At 54.6% G+C, this 21,719-nt stretch overlaps 8 protein-coding genes across 8 annotated transcripts; 6 read left to right on the top strand and 2 right to left on the bottom strand.

The window, feature by feature from the left end:
- Window positions 1–294: 294 nt before the first annotated feature.
- Window positions 295–2,380, top strand: M409DRAFT_21652 (uncharacterized protein; the record flags this gene model as incomplete). The annotated part of the gene is made up of 2 exons (XM_033805960.1): window positions 295–1,128; window positions 1,181–2,380. The coding sequence occupies 2 exons, from the start codon at window positions 295–297 to the stop codon at window positions 2,378–2,380; spliced, it is 2,034 nt and encodes a 677-aa protein (XP_033669097.1).
- A 1,174-nt stretch (window positions 2,381–3,554) lies between these two features.
- Window positions 3,555–6,252, top strand: M409DRAFT_53506 (uncharacterized protein; the record flags this gene model as incomplete). Its single annotated transcript, XM_033812388.1, has 3 exons — window positions 3,555–5,531; window positions 5,586–5,786; window positions 5,842–6,252. The coding sequence occupies 3 exons, from the start codon at window positions 3,555–3,557 to the stop codon at window positions 6,250–6,252; spliced, it is 2,589 nt and encodes an 862-aa protein (XP_033669096.1).
- A 739-nt stretch (window positions 6,253–6,991) lies between these two features.
- M409DRAFT_21650 (uncharacterized protein) lies at window positions 6,992–7,396 on the bottom strand (the record flags this gene model as incomplete). Its single annotated transcript, XM_033805959.1, has 3 exons — window positions 6,992–7,026; window positions 7,083–7,209; window positions 7,271–7,396. 3 exons carry the CDS (start codon window positions 7,394–7,396, stop codon window positions 6,992–6,994), a joined length of 288 nt encoding a protein of 95 aa, XP_033669095.1.
- Window positions 7,397–7,963: 567 nt separating this feature from the next.
- M409DRAFT_21649 (uncharacterized protein) lies at window positions 7,964–9,859 on the top strand (the record flags this gene model as incomplete). The annotated part of the gene is made up of 1 exon (XM_033805958.1): window positions 7,964–9,859. The coding sequence occupies one exon, from the start codon at window positions 7,964–7,966 to the stop codon at window positions 9,857–9,859; it is 1,896 nt and encodes a 631-aa protein (XP_033669094.1).
- A 1,247-nt stretch (window positions 9,860–11,106) lies between these two features.
- On the bottom strand, window positions 11,107–11,828 carry M409DRAFT_53504 (uncharacterized protein; the record flags this gene model as incomplete). The annotated part of the gene is made up of 2 exons (XM_033812387.1): window positions 11,107–11,263; window positions 11,368–11,828. The coding sequence occupies 2 exons, from the start codon at window positions 11,826–11,828 to the stop codon at window positions 11,107–11,109; spliced, it is 618 nt and encodes a 205-aa protein (XP_033669093.1).
- Window positions 11,829–12,350: 522 nt separating this feature from the next.
- Window positions 12,351–14,443, top strand: M409DRAFT_65691 (uncharacterized protein; the record flags this gene model as incomplete). The annotated part of the gene is made up of 3 exons (XM_033816626.1): window positions 12,351–12,399; window positions 12,550–14,265; window positions 14,319–14,443. The coding sequence occupies 3 exons, from the start codon at window positions 12,351–12,353 to the stop codon at window positions 14,441–14,443; spliced, it is 1,890 nt and encodes a 629-aa protein (XP_033669092.1).
- Window positions 14,444–14,825: 382 nt separating this feature from the next.
- On the top strand, window positions 14,826–16,186 carry M409DRAFT_21647 (uncharacterized protein; the record flags this gene model as incomplete). Its single annotated transcript, XM_033805957.1, has 2 exons — window positions 14,826–16,085; window positions 16,145–16,186. The coding sequence occupies 2 exons, from the start codon at window positions 14,826–14,828 to the stop codon at window positions 16,184–16,186; spliced, it is 1,302 nt and encodes a 433-aa protein (XP_033669091.1).
- A 3,673-nt stretch (window positions 16,187–19,859) lies between these two features.
- On the top strand, window positions 19,860–21,517 carry M409DRAFT_21645 (uncharacterized protein; the record flags this gene model as incomplete). The annotated part of the gene is made up of 2 exons (XM_033805956.1): window positions 19,860–20,432; window positions 20,486–21,517. The coding sequence occupies 2 exons, from the start codon at window positions 19,860–19,862 to the stop codon at window positions 21,515–21,517; spliced, it is 1,605 nt and encodes a 534-aa protein (XP_033669090.1).
- Window positions 21,518–21,719: the final 202 nt, after the last annotated feature.

Here is a 21,719-nt window from a genome sequence, read left to right as displayed (position 1 = left end):
ACCGCCCATCCCTTTCCAAACCGCCCGCCAGACGCCTCCGTGACTGCCATGACGCCTAACGGACCTCGCGACCACGTCTGATAACGAATAGCTGACAGTTGTTTCTGCAGATCGAGTCGTCTCGCCGTCGCCGTGAGCGCCTCGTATCCGATCCCTGCTTTTGCGCCGACGACAGCGTGAGTGGCACATATCTCAGTACCAGCTCCAATTCGCACCGAATACATTGCCAGCACGTCGCTGTACGCTGCCGATACGATAAGACTTCAGAAAGATTGAGATATGGACGTTTCGAGCATGTTATCGAACGGTGCCCCGAATGCTGCCAGCGCGGCGGATATCAAGAAGCAGAACCACCAATACCCAACACGCCATGGCGGTCTCGCTTCGGATGAGCAGTATGATGCGAATTCAACCTTTGGAAACGGTCATCGCTCCTTGAGAGGCAGTAATGGTGCTGCCGCCATGTCCGGATACCCTCGAGGGTCGCCAGCCAAGAAGGATCAGAGACATGTCGTCTTCCAACTCATAGATCCGAAGGACCCTCGTATCCAGGCCCGTCTCCCTATGAGGGTCATGATACAACCCCACGATACTACAGAATCGATCATCACCACAGTCAAGAACTTCTACGGGCTGTACGAGTACGGTGTGAGCTTCGAGAACAAGGATGGCATTGGCATCATTGCAGCCTTTGACAACTTCGAGAATGACATGACTGTCTATGTCAGGACTGTCGCTCCTCCACCCTCTGTCATCGCTGACCAGAGAGATTCTGCCTCGCCAAAGAAACTCCTCGGTGCAGCGTTCGAAATGCGCCCGCCATCGCACAGCCTCAACCTCTCCCCCTCAAGAACCGCGCATCGGTCTGCTGGAGCTCGTAGCGTGTCTCCACAGTCCGAGCTTGGTAGACGTAGTGCGTCTGCGGCGCCCAGTGGCAAGCCTCGAACGTCCAGAACGAAGAGCAAAGACAACAGCGTGGCCGGCGATGGTGATGGCTACAGCAGCGGTGACAATGAGAATGCTTCTGTCACCAGCTCCCGCCGTTCTAAGGCTGAGGAGATCAAGGCTGAGATTACCGTCGACAACATCGTTGAGGGTGGTCGAAGAAAGAGGGCGTTCGAGAGTTCGGTGAGTGACCTGCCAACGTGCGATGTGCGCAACACATCACTAACAATCTCAGGAACTCCCATTGTTTGTCCCACCACAGGTGCCGATGAGCAACTCCATCTCATCGATCTCGCCTCAACGTCGGGCAGGACCGAATGCGTCGCCATACCCAAACACCAACCAGCAGACTTTCTCCTACACGCAGCCAATGCCCTCCCCCCACAGCTATGGCACCGCACCTGGCTTCGTGCAGCCACCGTTCCCCAGTAACCCATACTACAACGGGTTCCAACCGCCGAGCAGACAGCTGCGAGGAGGTCGAGCCAGCGGCGCCAGCTACAGCTCGAACCGCAACTCTGGCGGTGGCATCCTCCCAACTCCGGATCCTACCATCGGAAGTGTCATATCCGATGAGGATGTCGCTCTGCAACTGATGCGCCTCGGCGACCCTACCACCTTCTCGCATGGACGAACGTCGACATCGACCGTTGACGATGCCTTGAGCGGCAAGGCTGAAGCAGCTTCGTCGGATGACGACGAGGAGGACGAGGAAGAGGAGGATGAAGATGATGAGGATGCGAGTCTGCCACTCATGGCTCGATACAACAAGGAGGACGCCGGTCCTCAGAGGAAGAAGCAGCGGACCATGAATGAGCTGCCAAGCGACGGCACCAGTGGTGAAGAGTATGAGGATCACCGTGATGGCACCTTTGGTGGCGAGGATGTGGTTATGGAGGACGGCCAGCGGAAAATGGGCAAGTCAAAGAGCAAGCCTCGACAGGGCAGTGGTCTGAACGGCGCTGCAATCAAGTCTGGCAAGCCCCGCGCTCTCTCCATCTCCAAGGCGAAGAAGACATCTATGGGCTCGTCCAAGGTGCCGATGTCGCCTGCATCCCTGCCATCTCAGTCGCGCAAAGCGTCCATCGCATCGACGATCAACTTCCAGCACCAGCTCGGTGCGGACGAAGAGGACTTGTCGTCCAAGCCTCGTTGCCAGCGTTGCCGCAAGAGCAAGAAAGGCTGCGATCGTCAGCGGCCATGTGGTCGCTGCCGTGATGCTGGCATTGGCATCGAAGGTTGCGTCAGCGAGGACGAGGGCAACGGACGCAAGGGACGCTATGGTCGTCATATGGGAGTCACAGTCAAGAAGGCTGAAGAATATCAGCCGGACGAGGAGGAGGAAGAGACTCCTCAGCAACAAGCGACAATGCCTGCCAACGGCTACTTCCTGGCGCCCGCATTGCCAGATAAGAACAAGAAGCGCAAGCGGTAGAGGTGACGAGACCCATCTCACCCAACAGCCGCCCGCAAACATACCAACTCGAGTGTGCATGGATTGATTCTGAAACTTTCAACCACAAGCAAAGATGAACGGAGCAATACAGACGAAAAAGGGGAGACGCGAACATAGAGTCAAACAACCTGACCGGCGTTGCGATCTCATGGGAGGATGTCTTTCATGACGACATGAATTTCGTTTGTTGACTATGGAGAGCTTTCTGCGTGTGTTCTGGTGCTTGGGCTTTCTTGTCTTTGCGCGTGATCGACCTTTTCCGCGACTGTCCTTCATTCAAGAAGCTGGGTGCAAGAAAGGGAGGTAATGGGTTGGAGAGAGAAACCACGTTATGGGCTGGCTGCGTTTCAAGGAGAAAGAAAGAGGCAGGATGAGGCAAAGAAGAAAAAGTCAACCAATGTGATGCATAGCGGGTCCTGCGAGGAATGCGAATTCTGCAATGGGAGGGTGTCGTCTTCGACGCTTTACGCAAATGTGGTCTGAATGCAAATGACATGAAAATCAAACTGACTCGTATCCATATCTGTCTCGTGACCGGTCAAGCATGTGCTCATTTAAGTTGGGGCTATTGGCGTGAGGGATTCGCCCCTAAACTTTCATGGGCCGTGGCTGTGACTGTCTGAAATGTTTCGAACTTGAAGAGAACACTCTTCAATACTAATAATTCGATCCGTCAAGTGGCGAGGGCGTTCATCTCCTTATTGCGACTCTCTGGCGCGCGGCTATAGCGAACGGTTACCTCTTGCCGCCACCGACAGATTCCACTCACTCTCGTTTGGACAGCCCCACCGACTCTTTGCACGCCGCTTCGACGCGTGGCGACAGGATTGGCAAAGACAGATAACACCACTGCGAAGAATACAGCACCGAGGAGGCATTCTTTCTTCTACACTTCCAGGACTGGCCGTTCCTTGAAGATCTCGCCCCTTTGTACCTCGAAGGATCTGGCCGTGGCACAGCTAAATCGGTCGTTGGACAGGCAGACCAAGGCAGCCTGGGCGCAGCACGTTGGCACGCAGCGGCGACGAACTTTCCGAGGCTCTCGATCCTACCACATGGCCACTGCTATGTTTTAGCTCTTTCCGACCTGCGAGCTGTATATTCTGTTTTGTTCTTTGTGTTCTGAAACTCTTGCCACGTCGTTCGAAGCAGCATGGCCGACGAACCGGCACCCAGCTCCATCGCGGAGCGCATTGCGGCCCTGAAACTCTCCCAAGTTGGAAAGGTGCCAGGAACTCCACCACCAAGCTACGAGAAGGCGACGAATGGTACGGCGTCAACAACAAACACAGGCCGACCACGCCCACCACCTCCTCCAAGGCCGTCGTTACCTGCCAGACCAGAACGACCGCAGAGTACCAACGTTCCTCCCACGCAGGAACACGTGCCGGCAGCGAACCGACCAATTGGAAATCAACCTGAACAGCCCAACCGCAATGGTATCCCGGTTAATGGAGGCAATGGAGTCTCAAGACCTGCTCTGCCAGCTCGGACGTCGACACAGTCGTCACAGGCATCGCAGGGCCCTGCTTTACCGCCAAGACGACCATCAGAGAGACCATCTCCTGCACTACCGCCAAGACGGCCGTCAGAGGCTCCTTCTCAGGCCGATTATGAGCGCAGTCGAAGGGGTTCGACTGATTCTATGAGCTCTGTGGCGACTGGACGATCTTCTGTATCAGGAATTTCTACAGCAACGTCCCTCACTTCTCAAGGAGAGAAGTATCGTATTCGAGCTCCTGAATATGACCCAAGTGCATTACCCGCGCTCCCGCCCAAGCGTTCGAAGGAGGAGAGGGAGGCTCATGACAGGAAGTATGCCGGCATGCGTCCTCTCAGGCAGACCAAGTCTAGCCCCAAGGTTGAGCAGATAGGACAGCAGGGCACAACTCCTCCACCGCCTGCAAGGCCAACTGTTGTCCCGCCGCCTGCTCTACCAAGTCGACAGCCTTCAGCTCAACAGGAGGCGGCGCCTGAGATGCCGCCTCGACCAGGACGACAGAATCCTCCTCCTGCGCCGTCGCGTGTCGAGCCTGCGCCTCCTCCACGGCTCAGGCAATCGGCGTTGGCCATGGGATTCGGTAACAAAGCTGTTGAGTCACCTCCCGTGCCAGCAGCAAGGCCAGACGCTGGGCAAGGCAACGGTGGACCTCCGCCGCTACCTACATCATCGAAGCCAGATCTCAAGGCGCTCCTTGCTTCAAAGCCGAAGCCAAACGGTGGTGCCACCGCCCGCACGCCTGCCGCTGCTAGTGCGCCTGCGAAACCAGTTGCTATCTCTTCATATGCTCAATACAACCAGATTGTATCGTCGACAAGGCTGGTGATCGCCGACTTCTATGCCGACTGGTGTGGTCCATGCAGGAATCTGGCTCCAGAGTATGAAAAGCTCTCTTTGGAGATGTTGAGACCAGGTTTGGTTGCGTTCTTGAAGATCAACACGGACCACAACACCGATATCAGAGATGCCAATGGCATTCGAGCCTGGCCCACCATCATCTTTTATCAAAATGGGAGAGAGGTGGACAAGATGGAGGGAGCGAGCAAGGAAGGCATTCAATGGAAGGTCGAAGATCTGGCAGCCCAGGCTGATATAGACCTCAGCGCACCACCGGCCCCAAGCAGCGCACCTGCTGTCCAGGCGTCGTCTGCGTATGGTGCTGCACCCTCTGCAGGTGGATCTTGTATGCATTGTCGAGACTTTTCCGGCCCCGACAACCACGCTGCTCGTTTCCCGCGAGAGTCGATACCTTCGTCGGATGTTGGATGGCTGGCAAAACAGCTGTGTTCACCTTTCCCGTCGCCTACTGACAAGGCTCGTGCAATCTTCACATGGCTTCACCACAACATCGCCTATAATACCGAGGCTTTCTTCAGCGGCAATCTGCGACCGTCTACTCCCCAATCGACTCTTCAGACTGGTCTGGCGGTTTGCGAGGGCTATGCAGGTCTTTTTGCTGCAATAGCAGTGAAGGCAGGGTTGGAAGCAATCGTGGTTGGAGGCAATGGCAAGGGGTACGGCTACAGTCCATTGAAGCCAGGCGAGCCTATACCGCCGTACAATGCTGGTCACGCTTGGAATGCGGTGAAGATTGATGGTGGGGAGTGGAAGCTCATTGACTGCTGCTGGGTATGTACTTTCTCTTTTGCAACCTGGAGTGTCTGTCGCTAATCTCATTTTCAGGGTGCTGGTACGGTCAATGGACCCGGAGAAGGTTACAAGAAGGGGTTCAACCCCGAGAAGTTTACGCAAAGCAACGATGAATTCGGGCTCGACCACTACCCGGAGGACAGCAGCAAGCAGTTCCGCAACGACGGGAGAAGAATGACCTGGGAGGAGTACATGCTCGGCAACAAGAACGGCTGCGGCGCCGACTTCTTCAGCGTAAGCCATAAACACCATACCTCACCAAACCAGTCGCTAATAATGAATTCTGCAGGGCTACGTCGCCGAAGAAGGCCTCTCCAAAACCACCTTCCAACCACAAACCGGCAAAATCTCCCTCTCCCAACAACACGGCCCCACCGTCCGCTTCTCCTTCCAAAAAATCTGTCCGCACTTCGACCCGTTGCGCCATGGCAAAGGCCCCCACTACCTCTACGTGCTGCATCTCGACGGCCTGGGCGGCACGCCGCGCAACCACGTCCCCTTTGAGACGAACGGGGAGGTGTGGTGGTGTGATGTCCCAACACAGGATCTGGGGCGGCCCGGGCAGAGTGTGCAGGTTTATTCTGTGACCAGCTTTGATGGGAGGGAGGGGAGGGGGTTGACGATTGGGCAGTATAGGCAGAGGAAGGGGAGGGTCGGGTATGCTTTTGGGGGGTGTTGTAGATGGGAGGTGGCGGCTTAGAGGTTTGTGGGGAGGGGAGGTTGTTTGATGTGTGATGATACCCTGGGAGAACAGTTCAGTTTGACGAATGCGGTAACAACGATGGTACGGCTCGGCACGGTCGCGATGGTCTCTGTAGCACCCTGTGGTGCTGTAATGCAGTAATACGTATGAAGTCGTCACGATGTACCCTCTTGATCATCACAGTAGTTCATATGGGAAGTGAAATTTGTTGAGTTTGACGGATCAGACGTAGCGAGAGAGCGGCAGAACCATAGCAAAGCAAAGCACGGCATGGTATCATCGTCAAGCTCTTTTCATTGCACGTCGTTATGCCGTGCAGTAGATGTCTGCGTTGTCGCCCAAATATACGTCCCTCATCCTCGTAAATGGATCACATGTGAGGTGATGTTTGTAAAGGAAAGTGAGTTCGTGAAGAACAGCCACGACACACAGAAAACTGAGACGACAGTCAAAGCTACGCGGCAGGACCTTCTCGTTTGTAGCAGTGCCTGATGCTTTGATGCAGTTAATACGTATGAAGTTCTTATGAGAAAAGCTCCTCTGAAGTCTTCCTCCCTTGAGGCAGGCTCCACGTCCGGGTTATCCTCAACTTCCCCCTGCCATGTGCTGACTTCCGGTACGCTATACGCAATGTGTGGGCGTGCTTCTGGTCGGTTGGTCGTTCGGGGGGCGTGGCTCTGCTTCTGCTCGCTGCTGCTGCTTTTCGATCGCCTCGTGTCGAGTCCGTGTTTTGAGATCATTGCTGTGGCGATATGAGGACGACGCTATCACCTGCAGCCCCATTTTCAGCCCAAGATACCGCAACAATGACAGCACTCATATCTCACCTCTCACAAACAGCATCTCCGACTGCTTCTTCACCGTCCGCACGTTCTCGGCTTCATCGTCTTCGTCTACCACGTATACCGTCTCGGTGACGTCGCCTAGGACCAAGTTACAATGGCTGTCATATGCCTGTAGTTTCAATATCCATTAGCATTGCCCTTCTTTCACTTCTCTTCATGCATCGTCCTACGTGTAACCGTCCTTGCAACTCCCTGTCTCCTCGCAATTTGACAAAAACCACTTCGTTCAATGAGAGTCGCACGAGATCGAGTGGTTCGTTCACCGGATTGGCGCCTGCGTCTTCCGTCTCGGCCATCGGAGCATTGAGTTCGGAGGGCGGTGGTTCGTGAGGTGATGTCGCGCGAGTAGGTGCAAGCAAGCAGCTTTGCTCTTGCAGCAAGGTCGTGTCGTTGCGTAGGGCTGAGAATAGACTTTGGCGATCAACCGAAGTCCCGCCGCGCACCTCCGCGAGCTCTCCGCAACTAGGCACGTGTGCATCCGTCGTTAGACCGCAGAACACCCATCCCCCCGACCCCATATGGAGGCGGCGGCGACGCACTGACGCTTGTGGATGAACTCGTTGTTAGCCCGTCTGGGGCACTCGTTCGACACGCGACGGGCGGCGCAGACGTTTTTGAGCAGCGCTGGGAAGAGGAAGAGGGGGAGTGCCCAGCAACGGGTGTGTGCGGAGTGTAGGGCGAGGAGCTTGGAGAGGGTGCGGGAGCAGAGGAGGAGTTATAGTGATGGGGGGATAAGAGTTGGCGTGGAGTGTTATCTGTTCCCTGAGAATGAGGTGGACTCCAGTCGGGGGAATGGTGAGGGGAGAGAGGGTTGGGGATTGCGAGGGGGGCGGAGTAGCGATGAGGAGACACAGTACAGGCCAATGGAGAGGACGACGGAACCCACCGGGCCCTCAAGATCTGAGACCAGTCGTGAGGACATGTGGGAGCAATTCGAGGTCTCCGAGAATGAGGGCGTACAACAGGATGGTATTACGGCTCCCCAGGACACCACCTATGTTCAAGACGAGCACGAATTGGACCTCTTACGAAACCAAGCGTTGCTGAAGCTGGACTACAAGGCTGAACTGTCTGGAGCCTTGCTTCGAGCCGAGACAGATCGCGTCATGCGTTGCTTGTTTGCAGCCAACCACGCCAACGACATTGACTGGATACGATCTATCCCGCCGACCACCTTTTCCGAGATCATTCGCATGGTCCAGCCAAAAAAGTTTACTTCGACGCTGGGGTCAGCTCACGTGGAACTCAGCACCTGGATGGTAAAGCATATGGGCATCGCACCGATGCGACAGATCGCCTTTGAATATGCGTCTGTCATCCGACAGCTGCTTGGCATTCGCAAGTATGCCGGGATCAAGCTTACTCTAGGCGACTACATGGTGCTACTCAGAGCCGCCAGGGATCTGGGAAACCAAAGAATGGGCCGTCTTTTGTGGAGCAACCTCCTCGAAGAGGGATATAAACCAACTACCCAATGCTACAACTACATGATGGAGACCGTTGTTTGGAATGGAATACATAACACTGGCGGTCGACAAAAGGTCCGAATCGTTCCTTTCAACATGCTTGGCCGGCAGAAGCAGACAAAGCCACGATTTCATGGCTACAGCGTGGGACCTGGAGGTGTTCGCCAAACTGTCATGTCCATCTTCAACGAGATGCTTGCCAACGAGGCGTACGCCGATGTGTACAGCTTTCGCATAATAATGACGGCTTCTGCGAGAGAAGGCGACTTGCAAACCGTCAAGTCGATTTTGATGAAAGTCTGGAATATCGACGTTGATGGGATCATGGCGGGGAAGCCTGAATCTGAGATCCTCCCGAAACAACGTCCAGAACACTCGCCTTTGCGTCCCACGAAGAGTCTTCTCTTCACGCTGGCACATATATTCGGGATCAACAACGATATACCGACCGCTCTCCGGGTGGTCGACTTCGTGGCCCGTCACTACAATCTACAAGTGGACGAGCAATCGTGGAGTCAGCTCTTCGAATGGACATTCGTCCTGGCAACGGATCGTCTCAATGCTGCCCGGCGAATGGGGACGGATGTGGGTCATTTGCCCCATCAAAGTCTCTTGAACCTGTGGGACACGATGGTCTCACCGCCCTACAACTTCGAACCTACCATGGGCATGTACAACTACCTCATCAAGCATTTGTTTCGGTTTCGGTGGGTACCCGACATGGCGACGAAGCTTGAAGAAGGCAGGGAGCTATACGTTCGCCATCGGAGGTTGGCCTCTCTTGCTTATCATCAGTTAAAGATGGCGGTCGAGAGACAGAGTCATACAGCTCATGCTCAGCAACCGGACGAGACCCTGGAGAGACTCCGCAATCGATACGAAAAAGCAGACCTCATCCGACAGCGGAACATCTTCTGGCTCAAGCGCTGGGTCCGCTTGTTCCTAGGCGTGCACAATCATCATGTCAAAAATGATCACCGGTTCGAAAGCGCGGCGCGTACTTTGCCTGCTCTCCTCTGGACCTTCCGGCACGAAGCCCCTTCGAGAATCAAGTATGAGATTCAGACCGGCTTGGTCGAGATTGAGTTCAGGACCGAGCAGCAAATCACTCTCAACTTGCAGCGTCGCTTCGACCGGCAGGCAGGCACGCAGAAAATTCTGGATGCGTCGAGGAAGCTTGTTGGGCAGAGATGGGTGAGAGGAGGTGTTGTGAAGAAGGCCAAGCGATTGCAGGAACATGAACAGAAACTCGAGGTAGACTCTTTCTCTAGTAATGTGGAGATCAATGAATAGATGTACAGCGAAAACGTTGCAGTGCTCGCGTCAGTGCTGATGCGCCGAGTCGCCTACATGTCCACGGGTAGTTTGTTGCACGCACATGTGACTTCCTTCTTCAATGGGTGAATTTACAGGGTGGTACATAAATATTAACAACTCCTACAAGCGTTAATCCTTTAGCTAACCCTTTCGAGCTATACTATTAACATGGCTCCTGTTGCCACCGCGCCACATGGATACAGACGTCCTGATTAGGGAATCAATCTAGACGAGCAGTCACCTTCCAGCTGTGACGATAGCTGAGTTGAAAACAGGGTACTATGCACAGTCTGCTTGAAGACAAGGAGACACTTGACACCCTGGTGATGTTGTCTTCGCTCACAGCGTGACCGGGAAAGCTGCATTGAGCCTTTTGCAAATCTGAGAGGTGCCGTAGCAGATCAAGAGCCGCAGAGACTGGCTGAAGTCGCCTACGACCCACTTGCGTGTGCTTCACGCATGATCGACCGGCCAGATGCTCTGCAAGCAGGTGGCGCTCCGTCACGCCCATGTCTTGAGCAGCTTATGATGTTGGAAAGTTGGTTGAGTACGAAATGGCGAGGGCCACATCGGTCATTGCATGATCCACGAATCGTAGCCGACGGAAGAACTGTCGTAAACTTCCATCCTAGACTCTTTGCCAATCTGCATCAATGCTCGATTACTGGGCGGATCGTTAGCATGAACGTCTAGGTCGAGAAAGATAGCACTTACGCCCGATTTGATTGCGTTCCATATCAAACACCGTGTCAAACTTTTGGAAAAGCCAGAGACCTATCGTGACGTGATCGCTGCGGCCATTCCCGATTATTTCAACAGCACAGACTCGTCTGTCACCGTCAAATGACTCTGCATCATACTCGTCCCCGCGCAACACGAGAGTCTGGCCGCCGATAACCAGAGTGATATCGGGCAAACTCTCGACAACTTCGCAATCGACGCGGCCTCCATCTCGTTGACGATTTGTGGATGCACTAAGATAGTCGAAAATGGCATCACACATTTCATCTGGGAGGGCCAAGAAGAACCCTGCTACTAGACTGAGGGACGTGACTCGGGGCTGGGGGAAATCGAATTCGAGTGGGTAGGGCATGCCATTAATTGAGATGCTGTCCAGATCGGCCCAAGATGCTGCAAATTTTTGGTGGTTTAGGCTGCTTGGTCAATGGAATGCGATAATCAACGGCTGCTGGTGCGTTGCCGAGAGTAAGTCTTCCCATGTCTTAAGGGCTGCCTGGGAGGCTTAGGAACATAACCCTCTGCTCCAACAAGCTACTCCTCGTCAACTCATACAGGAAGTTCGCCTGTGGAACTGGCTCGTAAATACTGCCCCTATCATACGTGTAGGACGAAGCGTTAGGAGGCTCTAGACCGAGAAATCTGTCAATCGCGCTTCAGTAAGAGTACCAAGCTCACGAAAGCTGGAGACGTGCCCGTCGCAAAACTCTATGAGGATTGATAACATAAGATTTTCCCTATCAAACCTGACCATCGAACCAAACGTGGCATTCTGGAGCGTAAGCGATACGATGTGCATCTCATCTTGGAGCAATGGACCCCGCCCATAATGTCCAGGCAGTGGGAGGTCGAATGTCTCGTCGAGGTCATAGCAGGTGGACGAGGCCGACTGGTTGTACGCGAGAACCCTTCGCCCGCAGTCGCTGGAACAGCCAACCGATCGAATGGCGACGCAGCCGAGTCCCAAATCCAGAACAAGCGAAAACGCCTGGGGAGGTGTCCCGAGCGCGATGCTGGTGAAGTGGAAAGGCCATTCCCAGAAGTCGCGGCGTGAAATCTCTAGAGTCGCTGTCTTGCGATTGCTGCTGATGGACTGCGCCGCCTGGAACACATGTTGCGGAGAGACGGTCGGCGGCAATGCGCTTGCGACGGCAATGCGGAGGAGCCAGACGACGGACAAGAGCTGTAAGAGGAACCTTTGAGCCATGGGGCCTCAGAAGGTATGTAGATGCTGCGGGCCAGACGTGAAGTGAGTTGGGCAGCCGTTGTAGGTGCTTCCCTTGCAAAGCCATGTCTTTGGCAAGAAGTTTGTCTGAGGGATGCTAGAGCGAGGCTGCAAAGGTGAGGCACAGTAGCGCTAGGGCCAGAAAAGTAATACTATAGGCTCGGTACCAAGCTTTTGGCCGAGTCGAGCCGTCGCTGCTCGAAACCGTTTCTGTGCAGCGTACCAAAGCGCTCACGCGATCTTGACGACACCGCACTCAATCCACTCCACCTTGTACATTCTTCTTCCCAATTTCACCCTCGCTCGCTGCAGCAGTCAGGCCGTCCATTGCATTGCAAACGTTTCGCGTCTGGGTCTATTTGTGGCAGCTGCTTGGTCAGGCGAGCCACGTTCCACCCCTGAGAACCTTAACGGCAGCCACATCCTTCGCCAACGCTCACGCATATCAACCTGAACTGAACCCATGCAGCCTGCCAATACCACGACACACGACTGCTCGCCAAGATGAGCTCTGGACGGGATGTCGTCGCTCGCGACTTTGAGTCACCACAGCGTGCACCCACAATCATTACTACAACACCTAGCAATAGTGACATTCCTCGAGGAAACACCCTTAGGACGCCAGTTGACACGGGATCAGGACATCCTAACACACTCGAGCGACAGGACAGCGCTGGATCGCGTCTTTCTGCCCCATCTAGAGGTTCGGGCGACGGCGTACGACATAGGAAAGTCTCGCGCACTAATACTGTGACGACTTATCATGAACCCGATAGCCAACCTGCGGGGGAAAACTGGCAACCCGGAGCGGAACCTGGTGTCGACACTTCGGCGGAAGACGACAAGATTCCTGCGCACTTGACCAGCTTGAAGGCACAATGCGATATCAACATTATTGATTTTTCGGATTTGGAAGTCAGGCGGATGTCAGCGGACAATGCGTCTTTGGCGCACTGCTTGGAGGCACCACGAACGGAGGACCTGCCCTGTCGTTGGATCTCTGTCAACGGGCTCAGTTGGGACGTCATCAAGATTCTGGGAAACAAGTACCATCTTCATCGGCTATCTATCGAGGACTTGATGCACACCCACACGCGAACAAAAGTCGATTGGTACGCAGATCACGCCTGCATTGTCCTTACTCTTCAAAAGCTCGTACGACTGCATCAGCATAACAGCAGGAGCAGTGCCAGCAAGTGCGATTGCCAGGGTCTTAGCGATGCCGACAGCGACGACATCGACGAGAAATTCCACCAGCATGCGCGTAACAATCGCAGAGGGTGGTGGAACTTGTGGGGTTACAAGAAAAAGAAGCCTGATGTGTTGCCACGGTACCTCGATCGCAATCGCGACGGTAGACCCGACGAGTTTGTCAGTGCTCACAGTGGCATTTCTGAGGACACGCCGATCAAGTCAATACGCACGCTTCACCGGTACGAAAGTGCTCAGATTCCTGAACATACGGCTTGGATGGAGAAGCACAGCGCGCTTGCTAAGGAGGAGTTGGCGGTCAGTGTGGAGCAAGTGACGATATTCCTGCTATCCGACAATTGCGTTGTTTCGTTCTTCGAGCATTCGGCAGACGACATCGAGGATCCTATCTTGGAGCGACTGGACAGCCGGGAGACGATGCTACGACGGAGTTGTGATGCATCGCTATTAACGCAAGCCATCATCGACGCCATTGTCGATTTGGCCCTTCCAGTGCGAGATGCATACAACAAAGCTCGCAAGGAGCTGCAGATTGATGCGATGACCAACCCTAACATCAAGACATCGCGAGCTCTGCACATCTTTGGCGAGGAAGTTGATATGCTGCAGAACCTTTTTAAGCCAATCGTCCACCTAGTCAACTCCCTCCGAGACCACAACACCGACCCTGCCGCGATCAGCCAGGCACCCACGGCCATGCCTTCAGCAGAAACACTCAGACCCGACCCACCGCCACCTCCTAGTCCGAGGGCGGAAAAGACCAAACGCAATCGCGAAGGCGCACCCATGCTACGTAACATGTCAGATTTTAGAAGAATCGCCCTGAAACGAGCGGACACGGCCACGAGCGTCACGATCACCCCCCTCGCGCATACCTACTTCGGCGACGTCCTGGATCACTGTATCACAATGATCTCCGCGTTGGAGCAAATGGACGCCAGCGCCAACAACATCTCGACCTTGATCTTCAATACCGTTGGAGCCAAGACGAACAACTTCATGATGATCCTCGCCGTCGTCACCGTCTTCTTCGCGCCGCTGACCTTTATCTCGGGTTACTTTGGCATGAACTTCGCGAGCGGCTCTGGCTTGAAACATCCCTTTGGGTTTTTCTGGGTCGTCGCGCTGCCTTCGCTCGCGGCGTTCATGTTGCTGGTCTTCGCCACGATGCTCTGGGATAATATTGGGGATTTCCTGGCGAAGAGGGGTGTCAAGGCGCATTGGGATGCTCATCGGTTTGTACCTAGGTTAGGACATCAGAGGAAGACGAGGACGCGGACGCGGACGCAGACGCAGACGCAGACGCCGGTCCAGATGTCGAAGACGTGAGAGTCATGACTGTGGAGGAGGAGCAGGAGGACATGCATTGTGATTTGATTCCGTAGCGGCAATGATACCCAAACAGTACACGACAGATAGCGCCAGGGATGTACAGAACATTGATTGATAGTTAGCATATCTGGAAATGCTACCGAACCTGAGAACTCTGCCCTTACGAGCATGCCGCAATCAAGTATCTTGTTAATCATCGTCCTAAATAAGTCTCAGAAGCGAGAAGTGTTCCAAGCCTGTCGTTCAAGCTCAGGAGAATCCTTTCATCCTGTGCTCGTAGGGCTGCCCTGCAGAATGCGAGGCTGGGCAGGAAACATTAGAAGTCGATGGATGAACAACGAACCCAAGAAAAACCTATTTGATTTCTTACTTCCTCTCCTCCGATCTTTCCTTACACACAACACCGGAAGAAGAACGCCATCCCAAACCTTGAAAATGAAAATCCTCATCATCGGCGCCGGCCTAGGCGGTCTCTGCGCCGCCATCGCCTTCGCCCACTCCTCCTCCCCCTCCAAAAAGCACCAAGTCCTCGTCTTCGAATCCCGGCCCACCCTCTCCCCCACCCAAGGCGGCATCAACGTGCGCCCCGCCGCAACACGCATAATGAACACCTGGAACCTCCAAACCTCCCTGCGCCGCATCGCCGAACCCACCAGCTCGTTCATCAACAGGAATCTGTACACCGGGAAGGTGGCGAATCGCACGATTTTGGTGGATGCGACGCGCGAGGAGGATTGGGGCACGACGCGGGATGAGCTGGTGAGGGTTTTGTTGGAGAGGGCGAGGGGGGCGGGGGTGAGGGTGGAGTTTGGGGTGGGGGTTGAAGATGTTTGGGAGGATGGGGAGAGGGCGTTTGTGAAGTTGGGGGATGGGAGGGTTGAGGAGGGGGATTTGGTTGTTGCGGCGGGTGGGATTAGGTCGCGGGTCAGGGGACAGATTTTAGAGGATGTCGTTGCGGGTGGGAGGAGCGTGGATCCGATTGTGAGTGATGTTACGCTTTATGGAGTCCGTGTGGAGGATACGGATGATGTGCCTTCGTTGCTGGCTACGGACTCCGAGTACGTCGTCACTTGGATCGGGCGGGACGCCTTCTGCATCTCGCGGTACAATCGCACGCTCCGCCATGCGCGCGGTCTGTTCGGCATTCGCGGGCAGACGGATCAGAAAGGCCTCTGGGATGAACAGGGCGATATCAACTTCGTTCGTCAGGCCTTCAGCACGGCTTGTCCGGATCTTAGGGCGATGCTCGAGAAAGCCACCTCGTGCGATCGCTGGCGGTTGGCGGAGCTGCCTGACCTCCCTCGGTGGACGAGTCGACATGGGAAGATCGTATTGTTGGGTGACTCCGCGCACGCGATGGAACCGAATGCGGCTCATGGTTTCTCAAGCACGGTCGAAGATGTTGGTGTGTTGGAATATCTCGTCAATCGCTTCGAAGGTCAGGAAGCCGCAGCAAACGTCCCTGCCATCACGAGGGAATGGGAACGGATTCGCAAACCTCGCGTGGAGCGGATCAAGGCGTGGGCGAACGAGAATACGGCGGTGTTCTTGGGTGAGCCGCCTAAAGATCGAGTGCTGAGAGAGTCCGGAGAGGGAAGGAGGATTTCGTTGAAAGCTGTGAAGCCTAGGATGGATGGCCATTTCGATTCAAGGGAGTTCTTGAAGTGGACGTTGGATTACGATGCTGTTGAAGAGGTTAGTGAGAAGACTGCGTTGACTCTGTGTGCTTGCCATTACTGACCAACCTTTCCCAGGCGAGGAAGATCGTCGAAGGGCCGTCCAGGGCGAACCTCTGAAAGTGCAGTTGATATGCAGAGCGATGTTTGGATAGAGCGAGGGAGTCTTGAAAGATTGGTCGTGGCAATACGTACATGAGCTACTTACACGTCTCAAGACCTTCGCATTGCTGTTAGCTTAGCAGCAATACCGGGCATCATACTTTCATTGCAAGCGCCGCTGACATGCATGGCTATCCCGACAGCATTCATTCTATGTCATCCCATGGGAAGTCGCCGTCAACAAATTGCTTCTCGTAATCCTTAGCACTTGTCGTGTCCGTCTTGCTGATCTTCTCCATTCGCTCCTTGTTCTTTTCGGCGAGTTCAACACGCGCGAGCTTAGAATAGAAGGTCCTAACCCGCTCGTGGGCGTTGACTTTCTTGGGATCGAATCGGAGGACTTGCAATCCGGCCATGCTGGTCGCTCGACTGAGGGCAACGTAGGCTTGTCCCTTCTCGAAGACTTTGCCCAAGTCCACTTTGACGCGGTTGAGAGTCTGACCTTGAGCCTTGTGGATAGACAACGCCCACGCCAAGATCAATGGAACCTGTGCACGAGAAGCCTGCACCTCACCATTTGGAAGTTCGACTTTCCACGTCTCTGGCTCGCAAAGCAGATCACGCCAGGTACCGTCGGCGATCGCAAAGCGGACCAGCGGCCACTTTCGCGAGGTCGTGATACCTTCCATCATGCGTGGCCGGTCGGAGTCGATACCATTCTCGCCGCTGCCGATGACTGTGCCGCCAGGAGATTGGAGGAATGCAGCCTCGTTGTTGTTGTAGCTGTCGAATTGCCGTTCGTCCATGAAACCAATCACTCGACCAAGCGACCCGTTGACCAAAGTCTCGTCAATGTTCTTGATGAGCATGACTTGGGCCCCTTTCTTCAGCGTGATGAGCTCAGGGGCGAGACAGTTTTGCAGAAGCTTGTCTCGTTGCGCCTTGTCCGTGATCGAGCCGCCGTCTCTGGCTGAGAATGGCACGAGATCACCCTGGAGATTCCCGAGTCGCTCGGTGTTGGCTTTGTCGACCTCGTTTCGAGTTGGAAAGAGTTCGGTGGCGTCCAGCATATCTTCGAACGTGAGCGGCCGCGACAGATTCCTAAATGCATTGATTGATGACTGTGAAAGGCGACCTTCACGCATCTCATTCAACATGCCTGCGAATACTGCCAAAGACGTTAGCTATAGTCAACGTGGTCTTCAAGATTCACTCACCAGGATCCTTCTGACGGAAGACGTGATGCAGACCAATTGTGTGCTCGATAACGGTAGGCCAAGTGGCTGCATCGAACGCAAACTTGGCTACACGGTTGTTTTCGGGTACTGGTGGTAATTGGAAGAAGTCGCCGGTGATGACAAGTTGGATGCCACCAAAGGGTCGACCATTGTTTCTGATTTGGCGTGCGATCGCCTCCAGCTTGTCGAAGAGCTCTCCATCGACCATGGAGACTTCATCGACGACAAGTACCTTCGTCCGCATCCAACGATGTTTTGCCTTCTGGTTCTTCTTGATCTTCCGTACCAGCTCCGGAACATCTTCCTTTCCAAGGCCGATACCAGCAAAGCTGTGCAGAGTCACTCCACCAACATTGCAGGCAGCCAATCCAGTCGAAGCCGTCACGGCCACTCGGTCGGGCTCACGAGAGTACTTTCTTCGTAGACATGCGATGATCTCACGCATGAGCACCGACTTTCCAGTTCCAGCAGATCCAGTGAAGAATGCACTCTTCTTGTGCTCAATCACCAGGTCCAGCACGTGCTGCTGCTCCTCACTCAAAAAGACCCGCGCTGGCCGCGCCTGCTTACTCTTCGCCCTATTGATGGACTCTTCGGTGCCATCAAGCCTCTTAACTGCTGCGACTTTCTTTGCCTCTTCTCGGTGCTTTTTCTGATTTTCTTTCACGGCGCTTGCAGTTGTGTTCCAAGGATACATGGACTTGTTCTTGCTCTTGTCTCTTGGTGCTGGTGTGAAAGTACTCGTAACCTCTGGTCGGGAAGACGTCGTAGCTGTCGTAGATGGAGGTTGGGTCGGTGCCTCTTGTTCTTGCGTATCAATCCAAGGTAGTGTCCGCCTCTTTGCTGGCTTGGGTTCGGTTGGAGCATCATGTTGGGCATTGGTGTTGCCTGCTCTGCTTGAACCGAAGGCATACTGCTGGAGAGAAACCTGTGGGCGCTGATGCTCGAGCGGCGACGAAGACCAAGGTAGCGGAGCACTACTATCCGGAGCTTGATGCGAGGCCGGGACATCTAGAGAACCGCTGGGGAGATCATGAGTTGGACTGACATTATTCGCGTGTTTCTGTTGTAGTTGTGGCGGTTTCGGCAACGTGGGATATGCGATTGTTTCGTCCCGCGTGCGTTTAGCCGGTTGTGCTGGGAGCTTCGGATAGCTCACAGTCTTGCTTGCAACAGGCTGCTCTATGTCCAACTCGATGTCACTGAAGTCATTCTCGTCGACGTCGAAGAGCTCGTTCTCTGCAATCTGAGTGATGTTTGACTTGCTGGGGGACTGGCCGCCCACCACGATTGGACGATAGCGATTTCCTTGGTCATCGTCGAATGATCCGTCCAACGACTTTGCCAACCCGCTTGCAGTACGCTTGATCCCGCCTGTTCTCTGATGTCCATTTCCTCCGTTGATCGTCGAGGCCGAACTTGGCTTTAGAGGCATTCGATAGCCAGGATTGACTGACTGAGATGCGGGTTTCGGTGCCTGCTGGCTCGAAAAACTAGACTGCGACAGGCGGCCCTGCTCATGCTTGCGTTCAAACTCTTTGTCGGCTCGCTTCAACATGGCGTTTATAGATGGGTCGGGTCGGGTCTGTGCGAATGGGTGTTGTATTTGTTGTTGTACAGACGAAGTCGCGAAGGAGGGAACGTGCACTCGGCGGGAGGGAGGAATGATCGTGGCGGGCAGTCGCGACCCAGCACCGGCGGCGCGTGCGATGAGCATGCAGCGGCAGAAGTAGAGGAAGAAGAAGGTCACAACACAAGCCACCGCGCCCACCACCGTTTCTTTCATGTATTCATCATGGGCAGACAACTGTGTTGATGGTCGCTGCTGCTTTACGCGTGCTGCTAGCGCCGCGCGAAATCACGGGAGGATCCCGCGACGCTGGCAGGGGTCCACATTCACTGACTTCACCTCTTCTTTCACTTCCACACAATGCATCGGATCATAAGCCGGTCCCTTCTCGGGCTCTGATGAGTAGCGATGTTGTGTCTGGGAGCATATTTCAGGGCTTCTGCTGGTGGTTATCTGCCATTGAGATTGCCATTGGCCCAAGAGCTGGATCCTTTGGTTCTTCTCATTCTTGACACGAATGCTGTAGACATTGACGGCAGAATCAAGAAATGCCTTGGGATCACCTCAGCTGTGTAGCGATGTCTGTGTATCGACCTTTGATGCGGTTTCAAAAGGTACAGTGCGACCAGCCGCACGTTCTTTCCCTATCAGTCGAACGTGGCACAGTTAGGGAAGGAGCGTGGCACTTTCAATTTCAAAAACATCGCCTTTTTCTCAGCAAACCAAATTCCCTGCAATATCACCCACACATCGTTTTCATGGGATGAGGAGGGCATCCAAAAGCACATATTCTCCCTGCGGTCTCAAGACGCCAAGACCCCGCCGGCCCTAGAATTATCCAGTCCGCATCTTCCTCCGCCGCAACAGCAATTCACCCGCGACGATGAAGAGGACATACTCCGACTATTTGTCTGCATCAGCAACAGCAGCAATCTCCGCCATGCAGGACTACGAGCAGACAGGAGCCCGGCCAAAGCCCACTGGCAGCCTCACGGACGCCGGCACCACACCTCTGTGGCACTCTTCACAGCTGAATCCGACAGAGTCCGCTATGCGATCCACGCTTCCATCTTCTGGCTACATCAGCTCCATGCCTACTCTCCCTCAGCGGCCGCCATCTCCTGCTACGCCTCGTACGCACGCCAGCCACCCAATGGCAATCGACAACCTCGTCCACCCCGCGACTATGTTCACGTCTGAGCCATCTGCAGACAACTTCATGCACCACAGTGGTTTTACGCCTGTCAATCACTACAAGCTCGCCCGTCCACTCAAGGCTCCACTCAACACGGCGACCTACAGCTTCCAAACAGGTCGCAACATGTTGGGCATGACCATCGACATGAACCAGTTCGATTCGTTCGAGATTGAGCGAAACGGTGAGACCACACTGCAAGTCGATGACAGCTTGACTTTCGACAGAGACGATGGCCGAGTGTGGCATCTAGGCAATGTGGTACGCTCAACAACCAGCGAGATGTTGCAAAGAACTCACTGACACTTCCTTAGGCCAACGAGTCGTACTCTGGCACTTTCACCAACGACGATCCCGAAGATTACGACATCAAAGTCAGGCATTTGGCGAACTGTATCCGAGAAGAGCGCGAGCGACCTGAACGCCTGGCGGTCGCCGCGCAGCTCTTGAACGAGGTCCGCACTGTCATCAGCACGACAGAGGTCATCTCCATCGAACGCACTAGTTTTGTCGAAGAGGGAGAGCCTGTGATTTGCGAACGTCCTGGTTGTCATCACCAGGCAGCACTGCCTGCAGACGCCTACTACGTCGACGTGGGCGGCAAGTTGACGTTCTGTCTTCGTTGCTTCGAGCTGTTGTGGGGAGGCAAGTTCACAGAACCACCATCCGAGTCTGACCCGTTCAGACGAGACTCTGCTGTTGCTTTCATGCCAGCGGACTTCGATGGTCCAGCAGACTACTACCGTGATGCCCCACGCAGAAGCGCACGACTCAAGTCAACATCAAACACAACACAGCCCTCAGTAACCGCTTCCACACCATCGCTGCAGCCAGACAACCAGATGTTCCAATCCCGATGGGCCACCCAAGAAGACCAAACTCAGTGCCTCTCGCCAACGCATACCCCAAACCGTCAACCGAAGCACACCGCCAACAACGTCCAAGTTGCCGACGAACCAATGGAAATCTCACCAAACTCCGTCAACTCCAACGGCGAATGGTACCACAAGCCGACCGCAATCCAACACATCGCCCACCGCCTCAGCGCCGGCGCCACTCTTAGCGACATCGACAAAGCCGCCTTCGCCGTCTGGCAAACAACAAGCCGAGCTCAGCTTCGATGGGACCGCCACATGCTGAAGACCACCATGACGCGGGCGTACTATGCCGATTTGTCTCCAGAGGATGAAGGCTTGCAGCTGGAGAAGCTCGACCTGGGCGAGGAGATGGAATGGGAGGATTTGGAGGCGATGGAGGCCAAGGTCAAGATGCGCACGAAGGATTGCTATGGTAGGGATCTGTCGCATGTGCTGAAGGAGGCGGCGAGGAATAATGGGAAGGCTTAGAGGGCCAGGATCGCATACCAATACTCGTTGCTTCGAAATGCTGTGTTACTTGAGCTACGATCCCGTAGCTACTCACGCAAAGGCTGTCTGTTAACGATAGCTGCCCTGGTATTCAAGCGTCCAACGATAGCTCTGAAGATCGACCTCCATAAAAATCAACCTCACCCTATCACCGACCCCATCCACCACCTCCTACCCCCCC

The sequence above is a fragment of the Zasmidium cellare genome, assembly GCF_010093935.1.
Source record: "Zasmidium cellare ATCC 36951 unplaced genomic scaffold M409scaffold_13, whole genome shotgun sequence".
Lineage (NCBI taxonomy): Eukaryota > Fungi > Ascomycota > Dothideomycetes > Mycosphaerellales > Mycosphaerellaceae > Zasmidium > Zasmidium cellare.
This window is presented reverse-complemented; position numbering and strand designations above follow the sequence as displayed.